The 23,728-nt window shown below is 31.8% G+C and overlaps 1 protein-coding gene across 2 annotated transcripts; it reads left to right on the forward strand.

The window, feature by feature from the left end:
* The first annotated feature begins 8,233 nt into the window (after positions 1 to 8,233).
* Lon (lon protease homolog, mitochondrial) lies at positions 8,234 to 23,680 on the forward strand. 2 transcript variants are annotated; one of them, XM_074172924.1, is made up of 11 exons: positions 8,234 to 8,984; positions 14,160 to 14,611; positions 14,677 to 14,817; positions 14,961 to 15,124; positions 18,876 to 19,105; positions 19,526 to 19,718; positions 19,773 to 20,136; positions 20,190 to 20,355; positions 20,595 to 20,778; positions 22,107 to 22,296; positions 23,422 to 23,680. In XM_074172924.1, exons 1-11 carry the CDS (start codon positions 8,357 to 8,359, stop codon positions 23,569 to 23,571), a joined length of 2,862 nt encoding a protein of 953 aa, XP_074029025.1. In that variant the 5' UTR covers positions 8,234 to 8,356; the 3' UTR covers positions 23,572 to 23,680. The 2 variants fall into 2 exon arrangements, with proteins under 2 accessions (XP_074029025.1, XP_074029026.1); XM_074172925.1 differs by having other exon boundaries at positions 8,235 to 8,984; positions 14,211 to 14,611.
* Positions 23,681 to 23,728: the final 48 nt, after the last annotated feature.

Consider the following 23,728-nt stretch of genomic DNA (forward strand, 5'->3'; position numbering starts at 1 on the left):
CAAAACTGTGTTTATCCGTTTCCGTCACTGCTTTATGCGCATGCGTTCATCCGTTTCTTCTTCTTCTTATTATTCCAAATTCCAATGTTTAGATATCTTGTTTCTACTCGGGGGTAGTTTATTGGAGGGGTTACAAAATATTGAAAATTTTAGTCGCCATAGTTTTGATGTCATTGATTAGAAAATAGTACTAAATTAAAATGAAAGGATTATATTTTTTGGAAAAAAAGGTTTTTGGCTTTCTACTACTCCATCTTGATACAAAAAAAAGGGAATCTTCCAAAGAAAGGAAGGAAGCAATCAATTTTTAAGAAAGTAACTCTATACATAAATGTATCATGCAAAGAACTTTCAGTTACTACTGAAGTATTTCTTACCAAAGAATTTTTCTTTCGTATAATTCATTGTCTATATGGAAGTATCTGATTCAGGGAGGCTTTATATATGTATAGAGTTACTTCTTTAAAAATTAATTGCTTCCTTCCTTTCTTCGGAAGATTCCCACATTTTTTTGTATCAAGATGGAATTAAAGAAAGCCAGAACTTTTTTCCCAGGACTAAATTATTAGTGATATAGAATGTATTTTAATTTTTTTTATTTCACCGTTATCTCTATGAGTATTGAAAAACCAACATTTCTCAAATCAATATCACTTCATACCATCTACTAGAAATCAAAAGTACTATAAACATTTTGGTCCTTTGAGGCTGACCTTTGAAGCTGAAATATAGGAAGTTGCAGGAAGGAGTAAGTGCCAAAAAGTGGGTATCCCTCATCTCATCTTATCCTCATATTCGTGTTTCCAATAAATTTAAACTGAATGATGACTATAGGATATTCACGTTAAGAAGAGAATATCAAAAAATGGAAAAGGAAAATGTCATTGTATTCGAAGTGTACTATGACGATATAATAATAAAGCTCTGTATAATTTCGGAAGGAGCAATCATGAAATACAAATCAATTCAAAGAACTGAACTAAGATTATAAAAAAAGGAAAGAAGAAAAAAAATCACATCAAAGGTGCTGCTTCGTTCAACAAAGTTGTATTTCAACTAAGTAAATTAATAGTAAGTAAAATTAATAGCAATAAAACAAATCAACAGCGCAAAAAAAAATTTGAAAGTTCGAAATAGTACACATGTCGGCAACGCCGTAACTTGTCATCTTGTGACGTCATTCTCTTCTTAACGTGAATATCCTATAACCATCGACATAGGTTATGTTGCTGCCTATAACAGTAACGATATTTTATTTGACTACTTACTTTTAGTATTTGTTGGGACTATTTCGACAATGCTTTAGGCATATTGAATATATGCAGGTCTTATCAAAAGAAATGATTACTTCTGAAAAGAAAAGAAAGACTGACAGTTTTCGAGTTTTTTTCGATTCGGCAACGTCTGAAATTTTACTATCAGTTGAGCAACTTACAAAATGAAATGTTACTTGTTTCATTGCTATTGAACGCATTTCAGTGGGCATTTTAACGTTGTTATGTTGCATATACAAAATAACCAAAAATGACGTCATTCTCTTCTTAACGTGAACAGCCTATACTAATATTATAAATGTTTTAAGAGGCCGTGAGAGCACGGGAGCATCTCTCTTCTTGCTTTACTCTCTCTAGCCAAATTAATCAAAGACGCACGTCTCTGCTGGCGGGTAGCGGAAGTAAGCACTCGAAATATATTTGATGCATTTTATGCTTGGCTATATTTCTAGAATAGCTATTTATGTAAAGAGTTACGAAAACTTTAATTTTGTGTAACGAGCGCAAGTTACAGAAAATAAAATCCTATCGTGTTACATACAAGATTTTTTTAATTTCATTGAAACATTGCTTTCATTATTTTTCGATGATAAAGTATCGAATCTACAAATATTTTCACTAATCAAGGATACTATTCATCACATAGCTTGTCACTTTGGCGTCTTCTATACATTAATTTTTATCCATTTACTTTGAGTGATTTCATAGAGGCAGAAGATATAGAGTAATGACTGATAAGAGTTCTGAATGGAAATTTGTTCTTGTGTTGTGTGATTTTCGAGTTGAAAAGTATGATAAAATCACTGAACCCAGACAAGAATTAGCGAATGATATAAAAATATAGTTATAAAAGGCACATTCGGTAATCATTTATAAAAAATTAAACATGTCATGATTGTTTACGAGAAGAGAGGAGTTTCGTTATCGTTAATTTCATAAATATATTTTTTATATCATTCGCGGTGATTCTAAGCAAGGTTCAATCATTTTTCCTTACTTTCCAACTTGGAAACCACTCAACGCAAGTACAAATTCTGATTTTTGTCTTTTTTCACATTTCAAAATCACTCGAAACGAGTTGAATGTAGAAGATGTCAAATCGACAAGTTATGTGATGAACATAATTGATTAGTGAAAATGAACTGTGACTAATACAAAGAGTTTCATTGAAAACAATAAAATATAACGTAGAATGAGCGAAAAGTAAAATCAATCACATTTCTATGAAACATATATTTTATTGAATTTCATTAGTTCGGACTTCCATTGCCTGATATTATATAAAATGATTTGAAATCCCTGAAAGAACTAAAAAAAAAAAAAGAATTAAAAAATTAAAGAACAAGAATAAAAATTAATAGCTGAAAACCAATGAAAACCAATTTAGACTTACCCGATTTGAGACAAAATTATAAACAGATTTTTAATGAAGTATTGGACACCTTTTTAATGCAAATCAAAGTTAGATTTGAAGATTTACTTAAATTAAACTACCTTGTTTGTTGCTGTTTGAAAAATTTTCGTCCTATACCAAAGATTTTCCCCAAAAACTTTATAACGACATAATAGCTCAGTATCCATTTTTCGATGTTATTTAACTGAAAAATGAATTAATCGTAATATACAGCGACCCTCAAATGTTTCAAAATTGCAAGTCTCCTTCAGATTTATTAAATTTTATGTTTAAAAATGATTTGAGAGATTACATGCCTAAGTTATATGAACTTATACCTATAATTGTGACACTTCCCATAACATCAGCGTCAGTTGAGAGAAATTTTTCAGCATTGAAAATAATTAAATCCTTTAGTAGAAATTCCATGACTCAAAATAGATTATAGGTAATATATATCTTCTTTCAATTGAAAAAGAGTATATAACAGAAGTGACAGACAACCCCCGATTTTATGAAGAAGTAATTGACTACTTTGCCAATTTTAAAAATAGGATTCCACTTATATTTAAAGCAGAGTAGGTAATTCAAAAAGTCTGTATATATTATATGCAGACTTTATATATATATATATATATATATATATATATATATATATATATATATATATATATATATATATATATACATATATATATATATATATATATATATATATATATATATATATATATATATATATGTATTATATATAATGTATATAAAAATGAATATTTTATTTATTTAAGCTAAGCACTTAACCAAAGATATTACCAAATATTATAATAATAATAATAATAAATAAATTTATTGACAGCTGAAATAACATGATACAATATGGAGAGAAACAAAATACAAATTTGTCAATAGGATACAAGATTGAACAGAGTTCATTCTTCCTCTTGCACCTTACAAAAAAAAAAAGAAAATGATGAAAAACAAAAAAAAATAACAAAAGACCTAAAATAAAATTGGAATTGTGATAGCGGGTACAACATTTAATTCATGAGGCGGATATCGATACAAACATAAGGATACTACAAATATTTTAGCTATGGCCTACAAGAGCCAATGTGTCATAGAATATATTCGGGTATTATTGATTTTTCAGAAGGTATTAGAGTTATGTTTTATTTATTACAGTTTGTAACTCAAGCAAAGCATTTTATTTTAATGTTTTTGTTTTTATTTTTATTTTGTAATTTGTTATTTTGAGTTTTTGTTCGTCTTGGTTAAGAACGAACGTTATGTTTACTTTCAGTTTCTTTTTTTTATTTTTTCCTTCCTATCAAAAATTACAAAATATACCTTTCAATTCACCTTTCAAAATGCGGGACCCTCGCAGACTATATTGAACTTGAATGACTGTCGATTAAAAGTAGTTTGCGGGTGCCTTTTGTGAATTCACTTAAACAAACCAGATTTAACCTTCCTTCCTACCCCATCCTTCCTTTCCTTTCCTGGCAAGACACGACTCTCACCTCCGCGTTGGTTCTTGCTGGACAATAAAATTTACTTTTTGAGCTGTTTTTATAAGCATAATTAAGTACTTGTGCTTATAAAATATTTGTAGCAATTTTTAACAAAACTGTTATATTAGAAGAGAAAAGTATTATTTATTGACTGAGAAGAGTTCATTTATATTAAATAACTCGAAGACAACCCTTTTTCCTTGTTTTTTTACCGGCCGGTTTTACACGTATAATTTTTGGCAATACACAATTTTTGTTTGCATTTATGCAAATATTACGTATTTTGCTTTAAATAGGTGTGGTACCCCAAAAAACTTTCGCGCCTCCGGCGGGCTTTTCTGTGTGTATATAGTCTTTATGACTATATACACATACACAATGCACGAGCCGTCACTGGTAGAGACCAATTACCCTAACATCAAACTGATATTATTTGCACTCGACGGGCATTTCGCTAACAGCGATGTTGCCAAACCCTTCTCTGCTTTAATATGGGTTTAGTTTTTATTAGATGGCAGCACTTGATGAGTGAAAATTCATTGAATATGGAAAACACGTTTTATAGATTAGTCAAACATTATTTCATATTTTATTTTGTGAAGAAGTTGACTATATTTAATCGTACAATTTCGCTATCTCAAAAATTTTGGAATTCGTCAAAGGAATAAAAAGTTAAAAACATGTTTGGGAAAATAAATGGAAAAAAATGAGTTAACGACATTCTTCGTTACATTATCGATAACTTTCCCCTATACATATTTTTTATATAACATCTCATTTCTTCACAAAGTGTTTTCGCGATTTTCAATATGGCGCTGCCACTCCATAGGCCTCTTAAGATTGTGAGGATTGATAAATGTATGTATGTATGTGGCTCTTTCATGACTAAACGACTGAACGAATTTACATGAAACTTCACATAAATACAGCTCACCTATACATCAGAATAACATAAATAGGCTACAATTTATAAAGGTATTGTGTAATTTTGGTAGTAACGAAAAATATAAGTAAGTCGACAAAATTCTTGATTTCTGAGAGCTATTTCGGCTTGCGCTGCCTATACCGTTGGAGTTACATGAAGATAATGTACCGTAAGTTTATTTTGAATAGTTCTAAATGAAAGTCAGCGATAACATATATCTACCTCTTATGTGGTAGCCACTGTATGCGAAATACTGAGCCGTAAATACTATTGAATTGGACACTTTTTTACAATGCACATTTCAGAATAACTGTCGAATTCTTATAAAATTTATACAATTGTCGTTTTGAGTATTTAATATAGATAAACTTTGTCTTTTACTCTAAGTAATTTGGACGAATCATTCAAAAGTTATTGCGATTGGATAAACGCAGTAAGCCATTACGCGTCGCGATTACTGTAAGATGACGGGGGATGATGCGCGAGGGTTGAACGATGGTGTAAGCAATGAGGCGCCATCGCCGAGAACGCGAGCAGATGCGTGAGGGCAGACGTCGTTGACGGTTGTATTCGTTTTGCGAAATTTCTTTATAGGTAACTTAATTCGATTCTCGAACCTATTCATTACTTAGTGCAGTTGGCCTATTTTTTATTTACTGTATTTTTAAAGTGAAAATATAAATTACTAGCCGTTGCCCTGGGCTTCACCTGCGTAGAATTTGGTTTGCACATCAAGTTTCGTGACAGACTATTTTGAACAAATAGTTACAATATTATTCTATCAATCCAAAACTTCAGTTTCCAACTTCAAAAGTGACGAAATTCAATACAATCTTTGAACCCCTATTTTTTCCCCTTGGGTGAAAATTCACGATATCCTTCCTTGATGTTCATTTACGCTCCACAAAGAACCTACCTGCATATTTCAAGATTTTAGATTCAGTAGCTTTGGCTGTACGTTTTAATATAAGTTTGTCAGTCAATTAATAGGTATCTACTCAATACTAGCTTTTCACCGCTGTTTTACCCGCATTACCGTGGTAAACAACACTATGTGTTATTCCAGGTCATGATCTATCTATATACCAACTTATATTTTTATGCGTTAAGCGTGAAAAAGTAAAAAACGTAAATACATATATTACACTCATCCATCCTCACAAACTTTACGTAGTTATAATATTAGTAGGAGTAGGATTGGTAGAATTACCAATGTATTTCATTCTAATCCGTTCAGTTTTTATTCCTGATGCTATTCAATATTGTAAGAGTGGGTACCTGTTGATCGACTGACACTCTTATGTTAACGTACAGCCGAAGCTAGTGAACCTAGAATCTTAAAATATAAGATAGGTTCTTTGTATAGCGTATATAAGCATCAATAAAGGGAATCAGGAATTTCCACCCCCAAGGGGTAAAATAGGGGTCAAAAGATTGTACTGAATTTCATCAGTTTTGAAGTTGGATACTTGAAGTTTTGGGTTAGGTAACTATTTGTTCAAAATGGTTAGTCACGAAACTTAATGTGACAAACAAAATTCTACGCGGGCGGAGCCGCGGGCAACAACTAATTATTCATATGATGTGCAGAGAGTGTTTTTTCTATAACGCATTACTTTTAGGGAACTGAAAATTCAGTATTTCTCACATATTTCTGTATCAACATTTTGCACGTGATCGTAATAGCGGACAATTTGCATTTCAATATCCCATTTAATTGGTAAAAATTAACTGTTTAATTTATCATACGTCCATTTTGCACTTGGTTGTAAATTTCACTAATTGAAATCCAAAAGTGGGGTAGTGGTGTTTTTTGTATCCATGGCATACCTTGTTTCAATTCTGCACGTAGTCCATGAAATACAAATGATAAAAGCTCTAAGGAACTAATTATGCAAAATGTAAGATGATTAATTAGCGATCTCCATAAATAAACAATCTATTAGTTGTAAATCCGAAATTTTATGTTCGATTCAAGAATTTGCCTAAAGAAGTCCGTGGCGTCATTGAACGGTCTTGGATTTCTCGTTACCTCAGGTACCGCCTTACTATTTCGTGTGTATACCCCCCGAACCAATTGCAGATTAGACTAGAGATTGAACATTGAATCATCCTAAAAAAAAGTCCAGTGTCCCAGTCTCTGCATCCTCCAACAGAAACAATGCTTGTGCCTGATGTTGCCTATCCTGTGATGATGTTTCTTTTTTTCAATATTTTTTTGGACTTGCTGTCACTTGGACACCGAGGAATATACTCATATGTGTCTTAGGGTGTCTTAGAGGCATGGGAAGCGTATTTCCTTAGAAACGGATGTCATATTCAACTATCTGCAATGATCAACATATACCCCAGAATGTTAAATTATCTCATTATGACGTCACTTCTTAGTGACCTCATTCACAATTCACATTATTTCAAGTGTAGAGTCAGAAATAAAAAAAATGGCCTTTTAAGGTTTTCCTACAACTGTTACCTCAGTGTCACTATTTTTCTGGTTTGAAGTCCGTGGATTTTTGGAATTTCTTCCTGACGTTAAGCTGGACCGAGTGGCTAGATTGGATCCAAAAATCCACGGCCTTCGAACCCGAAAAATAGTGACACTGAAAACCTCCGCCGCGAAAGCCTTAACCGTTTTATCAATTGTTACCTGTTAGGTACTATAATTGAAAAACATTTTAAAATAAAAATGATAAGTAATTGCTGACTTGGGAAGTGAATTGCTGAGTGTTGGGAAGGCATATAAGATATTTTTTGAAGTAATTAGTCAAAATTTATAAGTAGTGTTAGTAACAAGTTGAATGAATCCATTCAGAATGTTTCATTGAAACGCAGAAACATTTCTGGGTAAATTTAGTAATCCGTCCTTCTTACGTTTGACCGATTTTATTTTCTTTTATTCTAAGGGGTTAACATCTATTAATGCTACGAATGGAATCAAATTAATTTGAAAAGCACTCTCACTCCTCGATGCATCCAATATATCAATGTATAATATGGATATTCTATAAACGAAGATAATATATCACAGCTCTCGGCAGTTTTCCTTTCCCTCCAAAATGGTGCTGTCACGAGACGCTGAATTCAAGGATATCTACATTTAAGTATTCATTAAATCGGGATGCGGGTGCCTAGTCACTCCCCAATTCCCTAAATTCCAAAGTCATATTCCTATAGACATATGTCACTGCATATTCCAGTGAAATTGTAACCTGTATTTGTTCTATAAAAATTAAATTACATTTGTCGCATAATTATGAACACAATTAGATATACAAAAATGTTACGATTAGTTAGTAGAATCTCTAGATACCAAATGCGTGGAAATAGCCGGATTATGAATAGTTCCATGTTACACTCAAAAGATATTCATGTGTTAACTTGTAAAAATCCTCAGGGATTACTCTCCAAAAACACCTTAGATAACAGGTTTGCAACAAGTGTAAGGTATTTCACAAGTAAAAGCCCAGAGGGTTCGGACGATGAACCTCATCCATCACCTGAAGAAGAGTCCTTCAACCCTCAGTTACCCGCTACTGTAGCTGTTCCTGAAGTATGGCCACACGTTCCTGTAATAGCTATTTCAAAAAATATCGTATTTCCCAGATTCATAAAACTCATCGAATTAACTAATCCCCATCTAATAGAACTCATACGAAGGAAAGTCAAATTGAATCAGCCCTATTGTGGAATATTTTTGAAAAAACAAGAAGATAACGAGGCTGAAGTTGTTAGTAATATTAATGATGTGTATAATGTCGGTGTCTTTGCACAAATTCATGAAATGCAGGATCTCGGGGATAGGTTGAGATTGGTTGTGATGGCGCATAGACGTATTAAAATTACTGGGCAAATTATGGAAAGTGTTGAGGATGAACCGAAAGGTAAGAGCCACTACATTATATTCTTTGTATTCAGATTATTTGGTTGAATGTGTCAACTTAGTAACTCACGTTTCAACAACTTTTTAGGAGATGATGAAGACTTCCCTATTTTTTTTTTGGTGTCAGCCTCTTTTTTCGGAAGGCTGTGTTGATAACTTCCTGAGCTGAAGTTCTGTCAGCCTCTTAACAAAGCAGATTCAATCCACTGTCAACTAGATACATTTATGCAAGAAAAATATCTGATTAGAAGGAGGTTACAATTCACAATCTTTGAATTTGAATCAATAGAAAACTTTTTTCCCACGCCAGAAAAGAAGTAATATATCTAGACTTGCGTTTTGCTAACCAAGTTAGCATCATTAGTAGATTATTGTGAGTTAGGCATATTACTACTCCTACCAATACACTACTTTCAATCAAAAATCATTTTTAAAAATATCTAATTTACATGGAATATGTTTCTAGAACCAGTAATGAAATGATAATAGAAGTAAAAAACTATTTCAACTCAGAAATTCAGGTGTTTTTTGATCTTTGCAAGAATGTTTGAATTGATTAAATGTTGGGGCAATGCACCACACCAATTAATTAACAAACTAGGAAGAGCGTAAAACAAATCAATAAAAACTCTGTATAACTTGTATCGACCAACTTCAACAAACATTGTTTATGAAATAATGGGATTTATGAAAATAGAAAAAATCATTACACTTGAACAAGTTAAACTTATACATGGAATCTTGAATAAATACATTTTATGTAATACCACCATGGAAACAGTAGGAGATACACATAATCACAATACAAGAAATGCTGAAAGACTGAAACAAATATACATGAGAACAAAGAAAAATCAGGATACACCAATCTATAGAGAAATCCAACAATACAATAAACTACCTGTAGACTTCACAAACATTGCTAGGACTGAATTCAAAAAAGCTTTGAAAAAATTCTATTTGAACATGCAGATAACTGTTTAGAAAATAGTTACACCAACATGTAGGTGTGGAACTTCATTTTATTTTATTCTTATTTTATTTCATACTAATGTTTTTTGTTTTCAATTTTAAAATCCATCTTTATATTGTTAAATTTTTGTCTTTGTATACCTACTTTTAGTTTTTTATTATTATTTTGGTATTAAAATAACTACATAGTGGAGTAAATTTCGAGAGCTAAGTCGCTTAGTTCGTGAGATAAAAAAAACTGGCGTAGAACCAGACCAGACTTAGTCCATTTCTTCAAGTAGGTGGTAGTGCATACGAAATCACTTTTTACGACATTTTTTAGTGGTCGGGAACTTTTAAATATCAAAAAAACTCATAAAAATGGATTTTTACGTAAAACATGTTTTTTTCCGTCTCCACCGCTATATCTCTCAAAATAATCGTGCAATCAACCTGATTTTTTCTTTCAATTGAAGAGGATACAATAGCGCTTCTAACGATATACATCATGATTATAGAATATTTCAATTAAGTTTGTTGTAATGATAGAAAATTTAATTTCCATATTCTTGTGAATGTAATTTATAGCAATCGATAAATTTTTTTATTTTTCAAAATTTGTAAATATAATATGCGAACAAAATGAAGCCAAAGGATAAAGGAACTTTTTGGAAAAAAAGTTTTTCATCTATATACTCATGTATCTAGACAATGATTTTTTCAAAACGGGCTAAAATTGCATTCGCGGGCGACCGACTCTCTCGTTTCCCATTTCAATGCCTGCCGCCGACTACAGCTGATCCGTTTATATGTGATAAGAAGTAGGACTCTGATGGATGTTATTTATTACCTTCCATTGTTTTCGTTTCAAGTTATTGTACACTGCTAGTGGTAATTCTTTATCAATCATTGTTTCAAACTAAGTACCATCCTTCACTTTGGTTATTGAACAATTTTGATTGGGACCAAAAACATAATATATATGTACAGAACAGTTTTTATTTCTCTGTTAACAAATATAAGTATTGGTAATCTACATCAAAAGTGTTCGAATTCATTATCATCTCCACTATTCTCCTCAAAATCTTTAATGATATTGCTACAAAAACGACATTTACACTCGTCACAACATTTAAGGCCTTTTTTGAAACAACCACATTTTCGGTATCACAATTTTTATCTGAACAATAAATACTCTGGGACTGTCTCACAAAATCAGGAATTGGTTTATCGCTTGAAAATATTGGGATCAAAATGTCATCAGTTAAAGTCCATCCTGAACCATCAGTATCCATGAATGGTGTTTCAGTGTTGCTGCTGTACCATATTCTAAGTTGATACATACACCTGTAATTCAAATGACCAATTGCAACGATTGTAACGATTTTTAAAGCTTCGTCATGAGACAACAAAGGTAGTTGTGATAATTTCTTGTGCCAAGAGACAAGAACAAATTGTAGATCCTAAACTTTGTACTATTTTTTCAATTGACAAATATCATTTGTTATTATCATGTCCAAGTTGCATAAATAAATTAGTCTCTTTCAATTCAGAGTCAGAACAAAAAAAGTGAATTAGTAAAATGAGTACATCTGTATCAACTGATTTCACCAATAATTGTTCACTGAATTTAGTTTCATATAATGCATGTAAAATTATTCTGGTATCTGCCTCTTCATGTTTGCTGAATAGAGTTTTGGTTATTTCTGAATGATACTTATATAATGAAACAACTTTTTCCGATATTTTAAATCCGCCAGCTATCACTAATATTTCATTTTCATTCAAGTACTCAGCAGCATTTTGTGTCATATATTCCGTCAAAAAAATCAAAAGAGATTGTTTGTTTTTATAAGATTTCAAAAAATTTCGATATTTTTGTATTTTTCGACTACCAATTACGTTGAAATGTGGAACATTAGAATCTCCGCGTCTCAAACGTTCACCCGTTTTCATAGATTTTTCATTGTAGGTGTCAAAAACTACCGTTGTTCGAAGTGCTTGACATCTGCATCCTGCATTAATTACAGCTTTTAAGAAAATTCTACCTGAATCGTTGAAAGTTACAAATTTCTTTTCATTGAGTTCTTGAATGGTTACCATTCCATCTATCAGCAGCGATTGTACAATTGGACAGTCAACGATTGCTTTAGACTCGTCTTCAATTTTTTTGACTAAATCAGATTTAGTTGTCTTCCTCATGGAACCATCGTCATGAAATAAGGATGTTGGTACTATTGTCAGCTCGTGTGATAGTATCGTATTCATATCAATTTCATTGACCTGTGCTGCACACAATATTCTTCGAAACATTAATTCCGAACCAATGATCACTTTTCCTTTTTCAATCTTCTCCTTAACATTTCCTCTCTGAATGTCAAAATTTTATTCCTTGACCTAGGTTTCCAGAAATGTATGTGATCGATCTCATTCAAAAATACTTCTTTATTATTCTCAGCTTTATCAATGAAGTTGCTTAGGCTCAGTTCGATATCAGAATTCACCTCCTTTCCCGTACAAATGTTTATTAAAGATGAAGGAACATCGTTAACGTTGAATGGGTTGCACCAATCACGCTCAATAGTGTTAATCATGACTAGTACATTGCTTTCGTTTATTTTCTGTAATGAATTTCCTTCCATTCTTTGAGTGAATTTGCTTCCGGACATCGCTTCTAAAATAATACAAAAATCATTTCAAAATCTGACTACCTACTAAATATGCCGCAAATTTCGAACTAATTCAGCCTCGTCTTACATGTCTCCTTTGGCGCGTGCCGATGTGTATATGGAGCGCGCGAGAGAGCGCGCTATTAAAAAAATCACTGTTGCCAAACTATACATATTGGGGGAAAACTAATCAATTCAAAAACTTCTACCATATGTGTGCTTCATTTGGTTCGCTATATGTATATAAAAATTTCCTCAAATAAAAAAGTTTATCGATTGGTGCAAAAAATGATACATATATTTTGAACTCCATGATTTTATGATTTTTATAAAATGAACGAAAAAAATTTTGTAGAGTCCATCGGTACTGTTGGAAGCGCTATTGTATTTACTTCAATCGACAAAAAAAATCACCCCGATAGCTTCATTAGTTCTGAAGATATGACGGTGGAAACAGAAAATAACAGATTTTATCTGAAATCATTTTTTTTTCAGTTTTTTTCTGTAAAAAAGTTCTAGACCACTAAAAAATGTCGTAAAATACGATTTCGTATTCCTTATGACATGCTTAACAGAACCTGCCATGTCTGATCTGGTTCTACGCCAAAAAAAAAAACGAAACGATAGGGTCTCGAAATTACTCCACTAACAAGATTATATTAATCAAAGAATACTTTGTAGGCCATAACACCAGATCTATTCTGATTACTGGCCAATTATATGTTTATAAATAAATAAAATCAGTACTTCATTCTTCTCACTAGGTACACAAGGATAAGTACTTGATAATGATTTTGACAGTGAAGAAATGAACTCAACCTAGTTGCTTAGGTTTTCTTGAGGTTATATTGATTAACTATTGTTACCAATAGACTTATGTTTTGGAATTTGAGTAGCTATTTTATCAGTGTCAGTATTAGATTTCTTATACCGAGAAAAAATATTGTTCTGCTGAATTGGTAATGAAATCGATAAAAATACTACCCAACATTTTCGCGCTAATGGTATTGTGGCTTTTCAGTGTGAATATTGTTATGCCTATAGTTTTTTTAATCAACCACTTTTCAATAACACAACCATACAGACTACAATTATTCATTGGAACAATTCATTTTCTCGATCTTATCTCTACTGAATTGCTCTAACTTGAAAAATTTGCCACAATCAATGAAAGAAAATCAAATTGTCAATTCATTGATTCTTCTGATTGCCACTAAATTTTCCAGAAATGATTAGAAACTTGATAGTTTACTTGGGGTCCTTCTGTTGATGAACCGAATCAAATACTTGTTATTGAACTTGAAGTGACTAGCTGTTAATCTAATGATTACATCCGTCCTTCTGACATTTCTGAATGCATAGACATGCATTATTTATTTGAGAATTACATAACTTTTATAGTATAAGAGAAAAGGATGATTAAAAAAGAATAACCAAGTAGTTTGTGTCTTCTCTATCGAGTTTTTAATCTTAAATATGATGGAGAACTTCAAGTTAACACATTTGACCAAACATATGTTTAGACAATATTTGTTATTGGTCTAATTTTACTGTAGCGATGAAAATTACGTTTCCCTTATTCAAAACAACAATGCACATATTTCCAGAGGAATCAGAATCGGAAAAGCGTAAACGTAAATTGAGAAATAATAGAATAAAGAAATCAGTTTTGGAAACACGCCCATTAGAAGAATCCAAAGAATTAAAGTCTGCAACTGATGAAACCAAGGCAAAATCTCCACTGAAAGAAAGTTTGCTGATGGCAGAGGTTGAAAATGTTGTCCATAATAAATTTCGACAAACTGAGGAAGTTAAAGCTCTCACTCAAGAAGTCATCAAAACTATTCGAGACATTATCAGTCTAAATCCTTTGTACAGAGATAGTTTGCAGCAGATGATGCATCAAGGACAAAGGGTTGTAGATAATCCTGTATATCTAAGTGATTTAGGTGCGGCCCTAACAGCAGCAGAAAGTAAAGAACTTCAAGAGGTCTTAGAAGAGATGGACGTGAGTTTCACTTAGAAAGTTTTTGATATTTCAAATACATATTCAAATATCTATCTATTTTCTAGATTCCAAAAAGGCTGATGCTATCTTTATCACTTTTAAAAAAAGAATATGAACTCTCAAAACTTCAGCAAAAAATCGGAAGAGAAGTAGAAGAAAAGGTCAAACAACACCATAGAAAATATATATTGCAAGAACAACTGAAGGTACTCTTGTCAATGAGTTATCAGGGTTATTTAGGTTTCTCTTAGAACTAGAAATTAATTTCTTTGTCAATCAAGTACTCATTTTGACAAAATGTAATAATTTTGCGAAAGAAGAATAAAAATCTTTCCTTTTCAATTTGTAGGTAATCAAAAAAGAATTGGGCCTTGAAAAAGAAGACAAAGATGCAATTGGTGACAAATTCAAGGAGAGAATAAAAGACAAAGTCTTACCTCAAGCCGTATCAGCTGTTATAGATGAGGAATTAAATAAGTTGAGTTTCTTAGAAAGTCACAGTTCGGAATTCAAGTAAGTAAACTGAAATAGAATTTATTGATCCAGATTTACAAATCACTCAAACAAGTTTGTACTTACTTGAAATTTGATTTTTTCCTTTTTTTTCTTTTAAATATGTTACTATTTCGATATGTATATATGTCCTGTATTCAATACTTCCATCCCAAAAAAGTATAGTGTGTCCTATATTTGGGTCTAGTGCCTGTTTGGACAGTGAAAGTTTTTTATATGTACGTACAGGGTGATCCAAAAGTCGGGGTACTGCTCAATTACTCGAAAATGTAAAGTCCTAAAAAATCATAACTTTGCAAATTATTTGAAGGTCAAGGTTACTTTCTAAATAGAAATTCATAAATTTTATTACATAAACGAAAAGAACAGGAGAAATTGAGGAAATGATTATTGAATTCAATTCTTAAGGAGGAGCCGATTCGTGCATGAAAAAATAAAATAAAAACCACCGTTAATAGTTATCAGCTAAAAGGTTAAAATACTATAAATGAATCGCTCTTGATATTATAGTAAGAGAGCTTATTAGGAATTTATAACTCTGGTGCAACAATATATAACAAATTTAAATGCTACAAGAAAGAGCATTTGAAAGTTTGTTGTGTAGTCTGTCACAATTTCGTCTCCAATTGTTTAGAGAGGAAAAATGTCAATATAAAATTGATCTGGCATATGATATACTGCTCGAAAAAATGTCGAATCTATGGAATATAATGAAAACAAAAAAGTTCATAATTTCTCAGAAGAACTCAGAAAGTTAAAAAGTGAAAATGAAGTCATTTCAAAGACAAATTTTTGAAGCTTAACAATTATATGAAGAAAATCAAATATAATATAAAGGGTTAATAACTGATGAAAAAAAAGAAAATAATTGAGCAGACGAGGGAAATAGCATAACTAATAAGGGAGTTATCTTTATTAAGAAATAAAATTATTGGCATTAATGACCACAACTGAAATTGAAGCATTGAAAAGAAATTTGGAAAAAGAACTGGAAGCTGAGAAGGCCAACTATAACTAGAGCTGACAAGAAATCAAAGATGATTCAATGAAATTGAAACACGAAAATGTAGAGGTCATGAATTAGCGGCGGCTCGTCAGAGGAGGCAAGGGAAGCTAAGCCTCCCCATACAATTTGAAGCTATTCATCGCAATAATTTAAAAGATATTGACAAATAATTGTGATTATTTTTTCCTAAAAATGCTTGGATATCATTACTCTAATCATTAATTTAATTTTTAATATAAATACACTATCACTCACTATGTAGTACGAACCACACTGTATCCTGCATCAACAAACCTCAAACGCACCGCCCATGAACAAATAACGAATAAACCATCAACCCGAAATAATGAATGCCATACGTTGCAAGGGAGCCAAGCCTCCGACCGTTTTAAAAAACACAAGCTTCGCGAGACCGATTCAACCAACGACATATGTCCCGATTTCTAATTTTAGTTGCAGAAATTATACCGTTAGAGGAGGCTAGCCTCCAGTTGGTTTCCGTTAGTGTACGACTGCGTTTGTTTTTTATTTAATTATTCGATCGGGATGACGTGACGGACCGGGACTGAAAAATATTTCGGTAAATCGTTTTAGTGTTTCTTGATAATATTTGTTATTTGTGTATAAAACAGGCAGTATTGTATTATAGCAATGCTTTTTGGTAATATTTTTAATGTGTTTTTAAAGTGTTTCCTTCCAATTTCAAGGTGTTTTCAGGTTTTCACTTTTCGGTAAGTTTTTTTTTCCATTTATTGTGAATAAGTTGGACGAAATTAAAAAATCTGACGATATAGTCGATTAGTTGCTGACAAATAATTTAAGTCTTTATCTTATGATAATAAATTTTACATTATTAAAACTCTGGGAAGGCCTCAACCAAATTTGATTTCAATTAAAGCGTCAGATAATCGACAAAATCGAGAATTTAATATTAGTTGGTACGATAAATGCGATTGGTTAATCGGCTCCATTAAACAAGAAAAACTGTTTTGTTGGCCCTGTATTTTATTTTCCGTACAAACCGAACCAAACGTGGTCTAAAATAGGATACTCCGATTTAAAAAATTTACCTCATTCTACAGAAAGACATAAGGAGCATATATTTTCGTCTTGTAAATTAAAATTGTTTAACAAACAAAATATAGCAACAGATATATCGTCTTGGTTAAGAACTAATGTTATGTTTATATTTAATTTCTTTTTTATTATTTTCCTTCATATCCAAAATTACAAAATACAGCTTTCAATTCACCTTGCAAAATGCGGGACCCTCGCAGACTATATTGAACCTGAATGACCGCCGATTAAAAGTAGTTTGCGGGTGCCTTGTGAATTCACTTAAACAAACCAGATGAAACTTTCCTTTACCCCATCCTTCCTTTCCTTTCCTGGCAAGACACGACTCTCACCTCCAGGTTGGTTCTTGCTGGACAATAAAATTCACTTTTAGACCTGTTTTTCTAAGCATAATTAAGTACTTGTGCTTATAAAATATTTGTAGCGATTTTTAACGGAACTGTTATATTAGAAGAGAGAAGTATTATTTATTGACTGAGAAGACTTCATTAATATTAAATAACTCAAAGACAACCCTTTTTCCTTGTTTTTGTTTTTTTAATGGTCAGTTTTATACGTATAATTTTTGGCAATACACAATTTTTGTTTGCATTTAGCCAATGCACGAGCCGTCACTGTCATGAATAGATACCAAATGGATAAAGAACAACTCGAAAAATATGAAAAAGAGATCGATAAGGGACATCCATACAGTTCTGAATAGCCTATAATTAATTGGTCTCAGATTCTTCATAACCAAGATTTATCAATTTTACTCAATTCTTTTAATTGTCATATCTCACGAAGCACACTCTAAATTTTTCCAGGTAGTGTACCTTGCTTACATAGGCAAAATCTGGCATTACATGAGAACACCAGATGACTAAATCTAAATCTTCCATCTGAGTTAATGTTTTTTGTCATACAACTGGATGAACCATCACCTTATGTAATGTAATGAACGACTTTACGTTAATTCCTAGTATTACTTATTGCGCTACTTTCTTAATGTTTCCAATGTTAATTACTACCTGTTCATAAACTCCATTCTACATTTTTTGATTTCTAAGCTTTTGAAGGTATCTAAACACCTGTTGTAATGTACCACTCTCAAGCATTTCTAACGTATTCAAAAAACAAGTTATTGTGAGATTTTTCACTGAATGATTTTACAAAACCGCAACACGTGTTTCGCCATACAATGGCTTCTTCGGGCGTGTCTTTACACGCCCTGTTGATGCTAACTTGGTTTGCGAAACACGCTTCAAGAGACACTATTTTTGGTTCAGGTGTGGTGAAGTGTTTTCAATAGATATACCGTGTCTTGGTTATCAATAATCTGAGATTCATTAAACCTTTTTAAAACCCTTGGGTGTCTTTTATCTACCTATAATGTATATGCATCTCTTAATGAAACACTCAATAATACTGTAGACACAGCTTCGTTAAGAAGCCCACTCACTTTGGGCCTAACCTTAGCTATACTGTAGACAAAATCGATTTTCGAAAGACACTTCGTTTGCAAAACCAAGCAGTGGTCAAATGTTTTTGTTTATATCGATTGAAGTTGCATTTTTTCATATACATGCAGAGATACTTGTCTTCTTTCTCAAACTGATGTTTTCTCTTCCATTAAATTCATAAAAAGATAAGAAACTCGGTTATTCACCAATGTCCTCATTCTTTTAGCGTTACAAGAAATTACTTAGATTGGTTGACTTCACTTCCATGGGGTGTTCAAAGTGAGGAAAATCTCAATTTGCAAAGAGCATCTGAAATTTTAGACCAGGACCATTATGGAATGGAAGATATCAAACGTCGTATCTTAGAATTTATTGCAGTTAGTCAGCTGAAAGGCAGTACACAAGGAAAAATATTATGTTTTCATGGCCCTCCTGGTGTAGGAAAAACCAGTATTGGTATGTTTTCTTATTGCATTCAGTTAGTTTGTTCAATTTTCTCAGCACTAACCATTTTCCACTTCTCTAAATTTTGGTAATCCTAAAATATATTCCTACCATTTACTTTGCAAGACATACCTTTTTAAGAACAAACTTGAGGCTTACTACTTTACAATTTAATAAATCCTTAATTTGTTTTGATTTGTCCAACTCACTTTTATAGTCTGAACCTCTAGTTTTTACTACTTTATTTTTCCCTTACTCTAGGCATGTTTGAAGGAGAGCTGTCAGGAAAGAAATTATTGAATTATACATTATTCTTCAACAAATTCAACAGTTTTTCAGATTTTGAGAACCAGAAAATTTGATTCTTTTGTGAAAAGGATTTCAAATTATGATATCGGATCTGCAAAACAGCAACAATTATTTATTTTACAGCACGGTCCATTGCAAGAGCTCTAAATAGGGAATACTTTAGATTCTCAGTAGGAGGAATGACAGATGTAGCGGAGATAAAAGGGCACCGAAGGACTTACGTAGGTGCAATGCCTGGAAAAGTTATTCAGTGCCTAAAAAAAACTAGGACAGAAAACCCTTTGGTACTTATAGATGAGGTGGATAAAATAGGAAAGTAAGTTTACACCCTTAATATTGCTTCAGATATCAAACCATATATCTTCTGTAGGGGTTACTCAGGCGATCCCAGTTCTGCCCTTCTTGAACTGCTTGATCCAGAACAAAATTCCAATTTTCTTGATCATTACCTTGACGTTCCAGTGGACTTGTCCAAAGTCCTATTTATCTGTACAGCAAATGTAGTCGATACTATTCCAGAACCTCTTCGAGACCGTATGGAAATGATTGATATGTCTGGCTACGTTGCAGAAGAAAAATTAGCTATTGCCAAACAGTATCTACTTCCACAGGCTATGAAAGATAGCGGTTTGAAAGATGATACAATAAAAGTAGAAGACGAAGCTTTGAACATTTTAATCAAAAGTTATTGCAGGGAAAGTGGTGTCAGAAATTTGCAGAAACATATAGAAAAAGTAAGGCTACTTAACAACCCTTGTTGCAAAACTATTATCAATTATATGTCTAGGTGGTGAGAAAGGTGGCATATAAGGTGGTCAAAGAAGAATCATCCTTTGTGCAAGTAGATGGAAAGAATTTACAGCTTTTCGTTGGGAAACCAGTATTCACCCATGATAGGATGTATCCTGTCACTCCACCTGGTGTAGTTATGGGATTGGCTTGGACTGCAATGGGTAAGATAATTCACTATCTTTTTGCTATATTTATTATAACTTTATTCCTTGAAAATACATTATATTCAGCAGGAATACTATGATAATCAATAATTTTAATGAGTCATATTTATAGTTATCTCTACTTCAGAACATTTTTGTAATGAAATATTATTTATTCTATTTCGCTTCATCTGTGATATCTATATTTGCAAAAATGGTGGTGAAGAGAAGTATATTAGAATGAAGTGATTTTTTAGGTGGTTCAACTTTATACATTGAAACTACTACCCGCCGTTTACCCACAGAAAAAGAGACTGATGGCAGCTTGGAACTCACTGGTCATCTTGGAGATGTAATGAAAGAATCTGCAAAAATAGCCCTTACTGTAGCTAGAAATTTCCTCCATGAAAAGGATCCAGCTAATAAATTTTTATTCACAAAGTAAGTACTCGAAGTTGACATAAATTGCCCGATAATTTTGTTTCAAACGAAAACACACAATTACATATTTTAAAAATTTTATTTTTGGATTCATCTCTTTTGAATACAAAATATCTTGTGAACATTTGTTTGAGTTCTCTGAAACAGTCCAAATTTGAACTTTCCCCGTGTTATGCAGTTTCTTCAATTTGTTTTATAAAAATAATTTTGTTTTCTTGTTTGAAGATTGCCTTTGTTCATGATTCCCAGAATGTTTCTTAAAGTAACCATCTTACATTTTCTCTCGGATACCTTTATTATCAACGGTGGTGTTTTCCATTTGGATGCTCCAACATCAGCCTTCAGTGCACAAAAAGTTTCTTATCTTAATGGACACAAAAGAAAATTGTTGTGAACATTTGGCGAAACCCATAACCTACATTGCCAAGAAAGTATCAGAAACACGTGCATTTCCAAAGTTTTGTAAAAATGCAGTTATTAAGCTCATTTTTTAATCGGGTGATGGGCTGGCAATGTCAAACTATAGATCGATATCATTACTCCCAATATTAAGTAAAATTCTGGAAAAGTTGATTGAAACTAGAATGTTAGAATACAAAAAAATCAACTCATTTCACTTTATCAACTTGGATTCATGGGAGGGAGATCATCTCAGGATGCAATTGCGGACTTGACCTCGAAAATATACTGCTATGGACTGCAAAAAATCTGCAATATGCATCTTAGTTGATCTCGCAAAGCTATTAGTCATTGTCAGCCACTCAGATCTTTTAGTAGCAGTAGTAGTATTTATTTATGTTCTCCTTATGTACAAACGTTCAATGATAATATAATACATATGTGAGAGTAAGTAAAAAGTAGGTGATAATAAATTAAAAAATTAATAATAGTATATGGTTATTTTAAAAAGTGAAAATGATAAAATCAATGATTTATGGAAGTTGAATAATTAAAAATGAGAAGTATATGGATGTCACAAAAAAATAAATGAATTAATTAAACTAATAAGTATAGATACACATGCACTCATGCGCATATATTAAAATGTATCTTGATATGCTGCAATAACATGAATATTAAGTGTCAGTGTTATATCAATCATGAAATCTAGATATTTCATCTTGGTAACAACTTCAAGATATTCATTTCCTATACATGGATGTATAGAGTTACTTCCTTCCTACAAGTGAGGTGTAGAAGAATAAATAAATATTTTGTTGAGAAACCAAAAATTCCTGTTATGTTCTGAACATACCTCTTACAGTTATTTACGACCTTTATTCAATTACTGAGACACACGAATTGATAATATCACTAATTTTTTGCAGTCATTTGCATTTACATGTGCCTGAGGGAGCAACCCCTAAGGATGGCCCTAGTGCAGGATGTACAATCGTAACAGCGTTACTGTCTTTGGCTAAAGGACAATCAATAAGACAAGATGTTGCTATGACCGGAGAGATATCTTTAATGGGAAAAGTTTTACCAGTTGGAGGTATTAAAGAAAAAACAATTGCGGTAAGCATTTTATACACTTTTGTAGAATGTATATAAAGTCAAACCTTGAAGAATATAAATTTTCATAAAAGGAGTTCCTAATTCATAGTTTTTCATCGACTTTTCTAGGTAATTCTCTCCTCCCATTATCTGAAAAAAATGAAAATTTCATTAGAAAACTTATTTTTTTCAGATTGTTGAAGGTAAGATTTCCCAGTAAGGTCCACCAAAAACTGAATTTTGTTTAATATTCTCGGTTCGTGTAATACTCCTTATATTTTTCATATATCAAAAGTAGAATGAAATCGGTTTCTTCATGTTTGGATATTACTTCATCCAAAAATTATTTAACTGAAAATATGTGGAAGCAGGTCAATTCACTCAATTACAGCTTGGCAAATTGATTTATTTTACCAATAAAGTTTTTCGTTTCCAAACAAATTTAAGATTTTTTTATAAAAATTCAAGTTTCTCAACTTTCAAGGTTCTGCAGTAATTTTTATATCACACTTTGGGAGTCAGTAGTACAGCCTCTTTTTTCTATGTTTCTCAAACTTTCATTTACATTTTTCAAAATAGTATAACTGTAAAATATAAAAATAAAAGAATATTGAATATATTTACAGTTATAGTCATCAATTTATAATATGTAATATTTTTAAGGGAAATAAGTTGATCTAAAAAAGCCAAAATATTGAAAAGACTTATAGGACTCTGTTCTTGTTGAAGAAATTATTCAATCCACTTCAATATGAAACGAATTTATTGATGTTTGTTGTGAACTTGCTTCCCAGGAGCAAATTCCATAATGCAGGTGTGACTCACAAAAAGCGAAATAGGCATCTTGCTGAATAACGGCCAACTAAGTTGTGTGTATATATATATATATATATATATATATATATATATATATATATATATATATATATATATATATATATATATATATCGATATCATATCTTTTTTTCGGTTTTCAGAAGAATTCATGATTATACATACATAATATATTCTCTTCAAGTTGTATTATGAATACCAAGCAACTTTTCCAAATTTTATATTTTCCATTATACACAGTAGTTATGTTATAGGCTACTCATCGATTTTAAAATTCTCATTGATTTTAAAATAAATTCTTATTTTTTCAGGCAAAACGATCTGGCATCAAATGTATCATTCTCCCAGATGAAAATAAAAAAGACTTCAATGACTTGCCCAAGTTCATCACCGAAGGATTAGAAGTTCACTTTGTATCTAACTTTAACGAAATCTATAAAATCGTTTTTGAAGAAACATAACCTCGGCTGACAATATAGTTTTTTTTTTGTTATTTTTCTTGTTATACTTATATGAATAGAAGTGTTTGTTTTTTATCCACATTTATATTAAAAGATGATTTAAATTTCACTTTCAACTTTAATTCCCTGAATAATTTTCTCAGAAGTTTATTTTTGA

This window comes from Leptinotarsa decemlineata, unplaced genomic scaffold (genome assembly GCF_025532065.1).
Source record: "Leptinotarsa decemlineata unplaced genomic scaffold, Ldec_3_MD MMD2_tig00000199_RagTag_RagTag, whole genome shotgun sequence".
Taxonomy (NCBI): domain Eukaryota; kingdom Metazoa; phylum Arthropoda; class Insecta; order Coleoptera; family Chrysomelidae; genus Leptinotarsa; species Leptinotarsa decemlineata.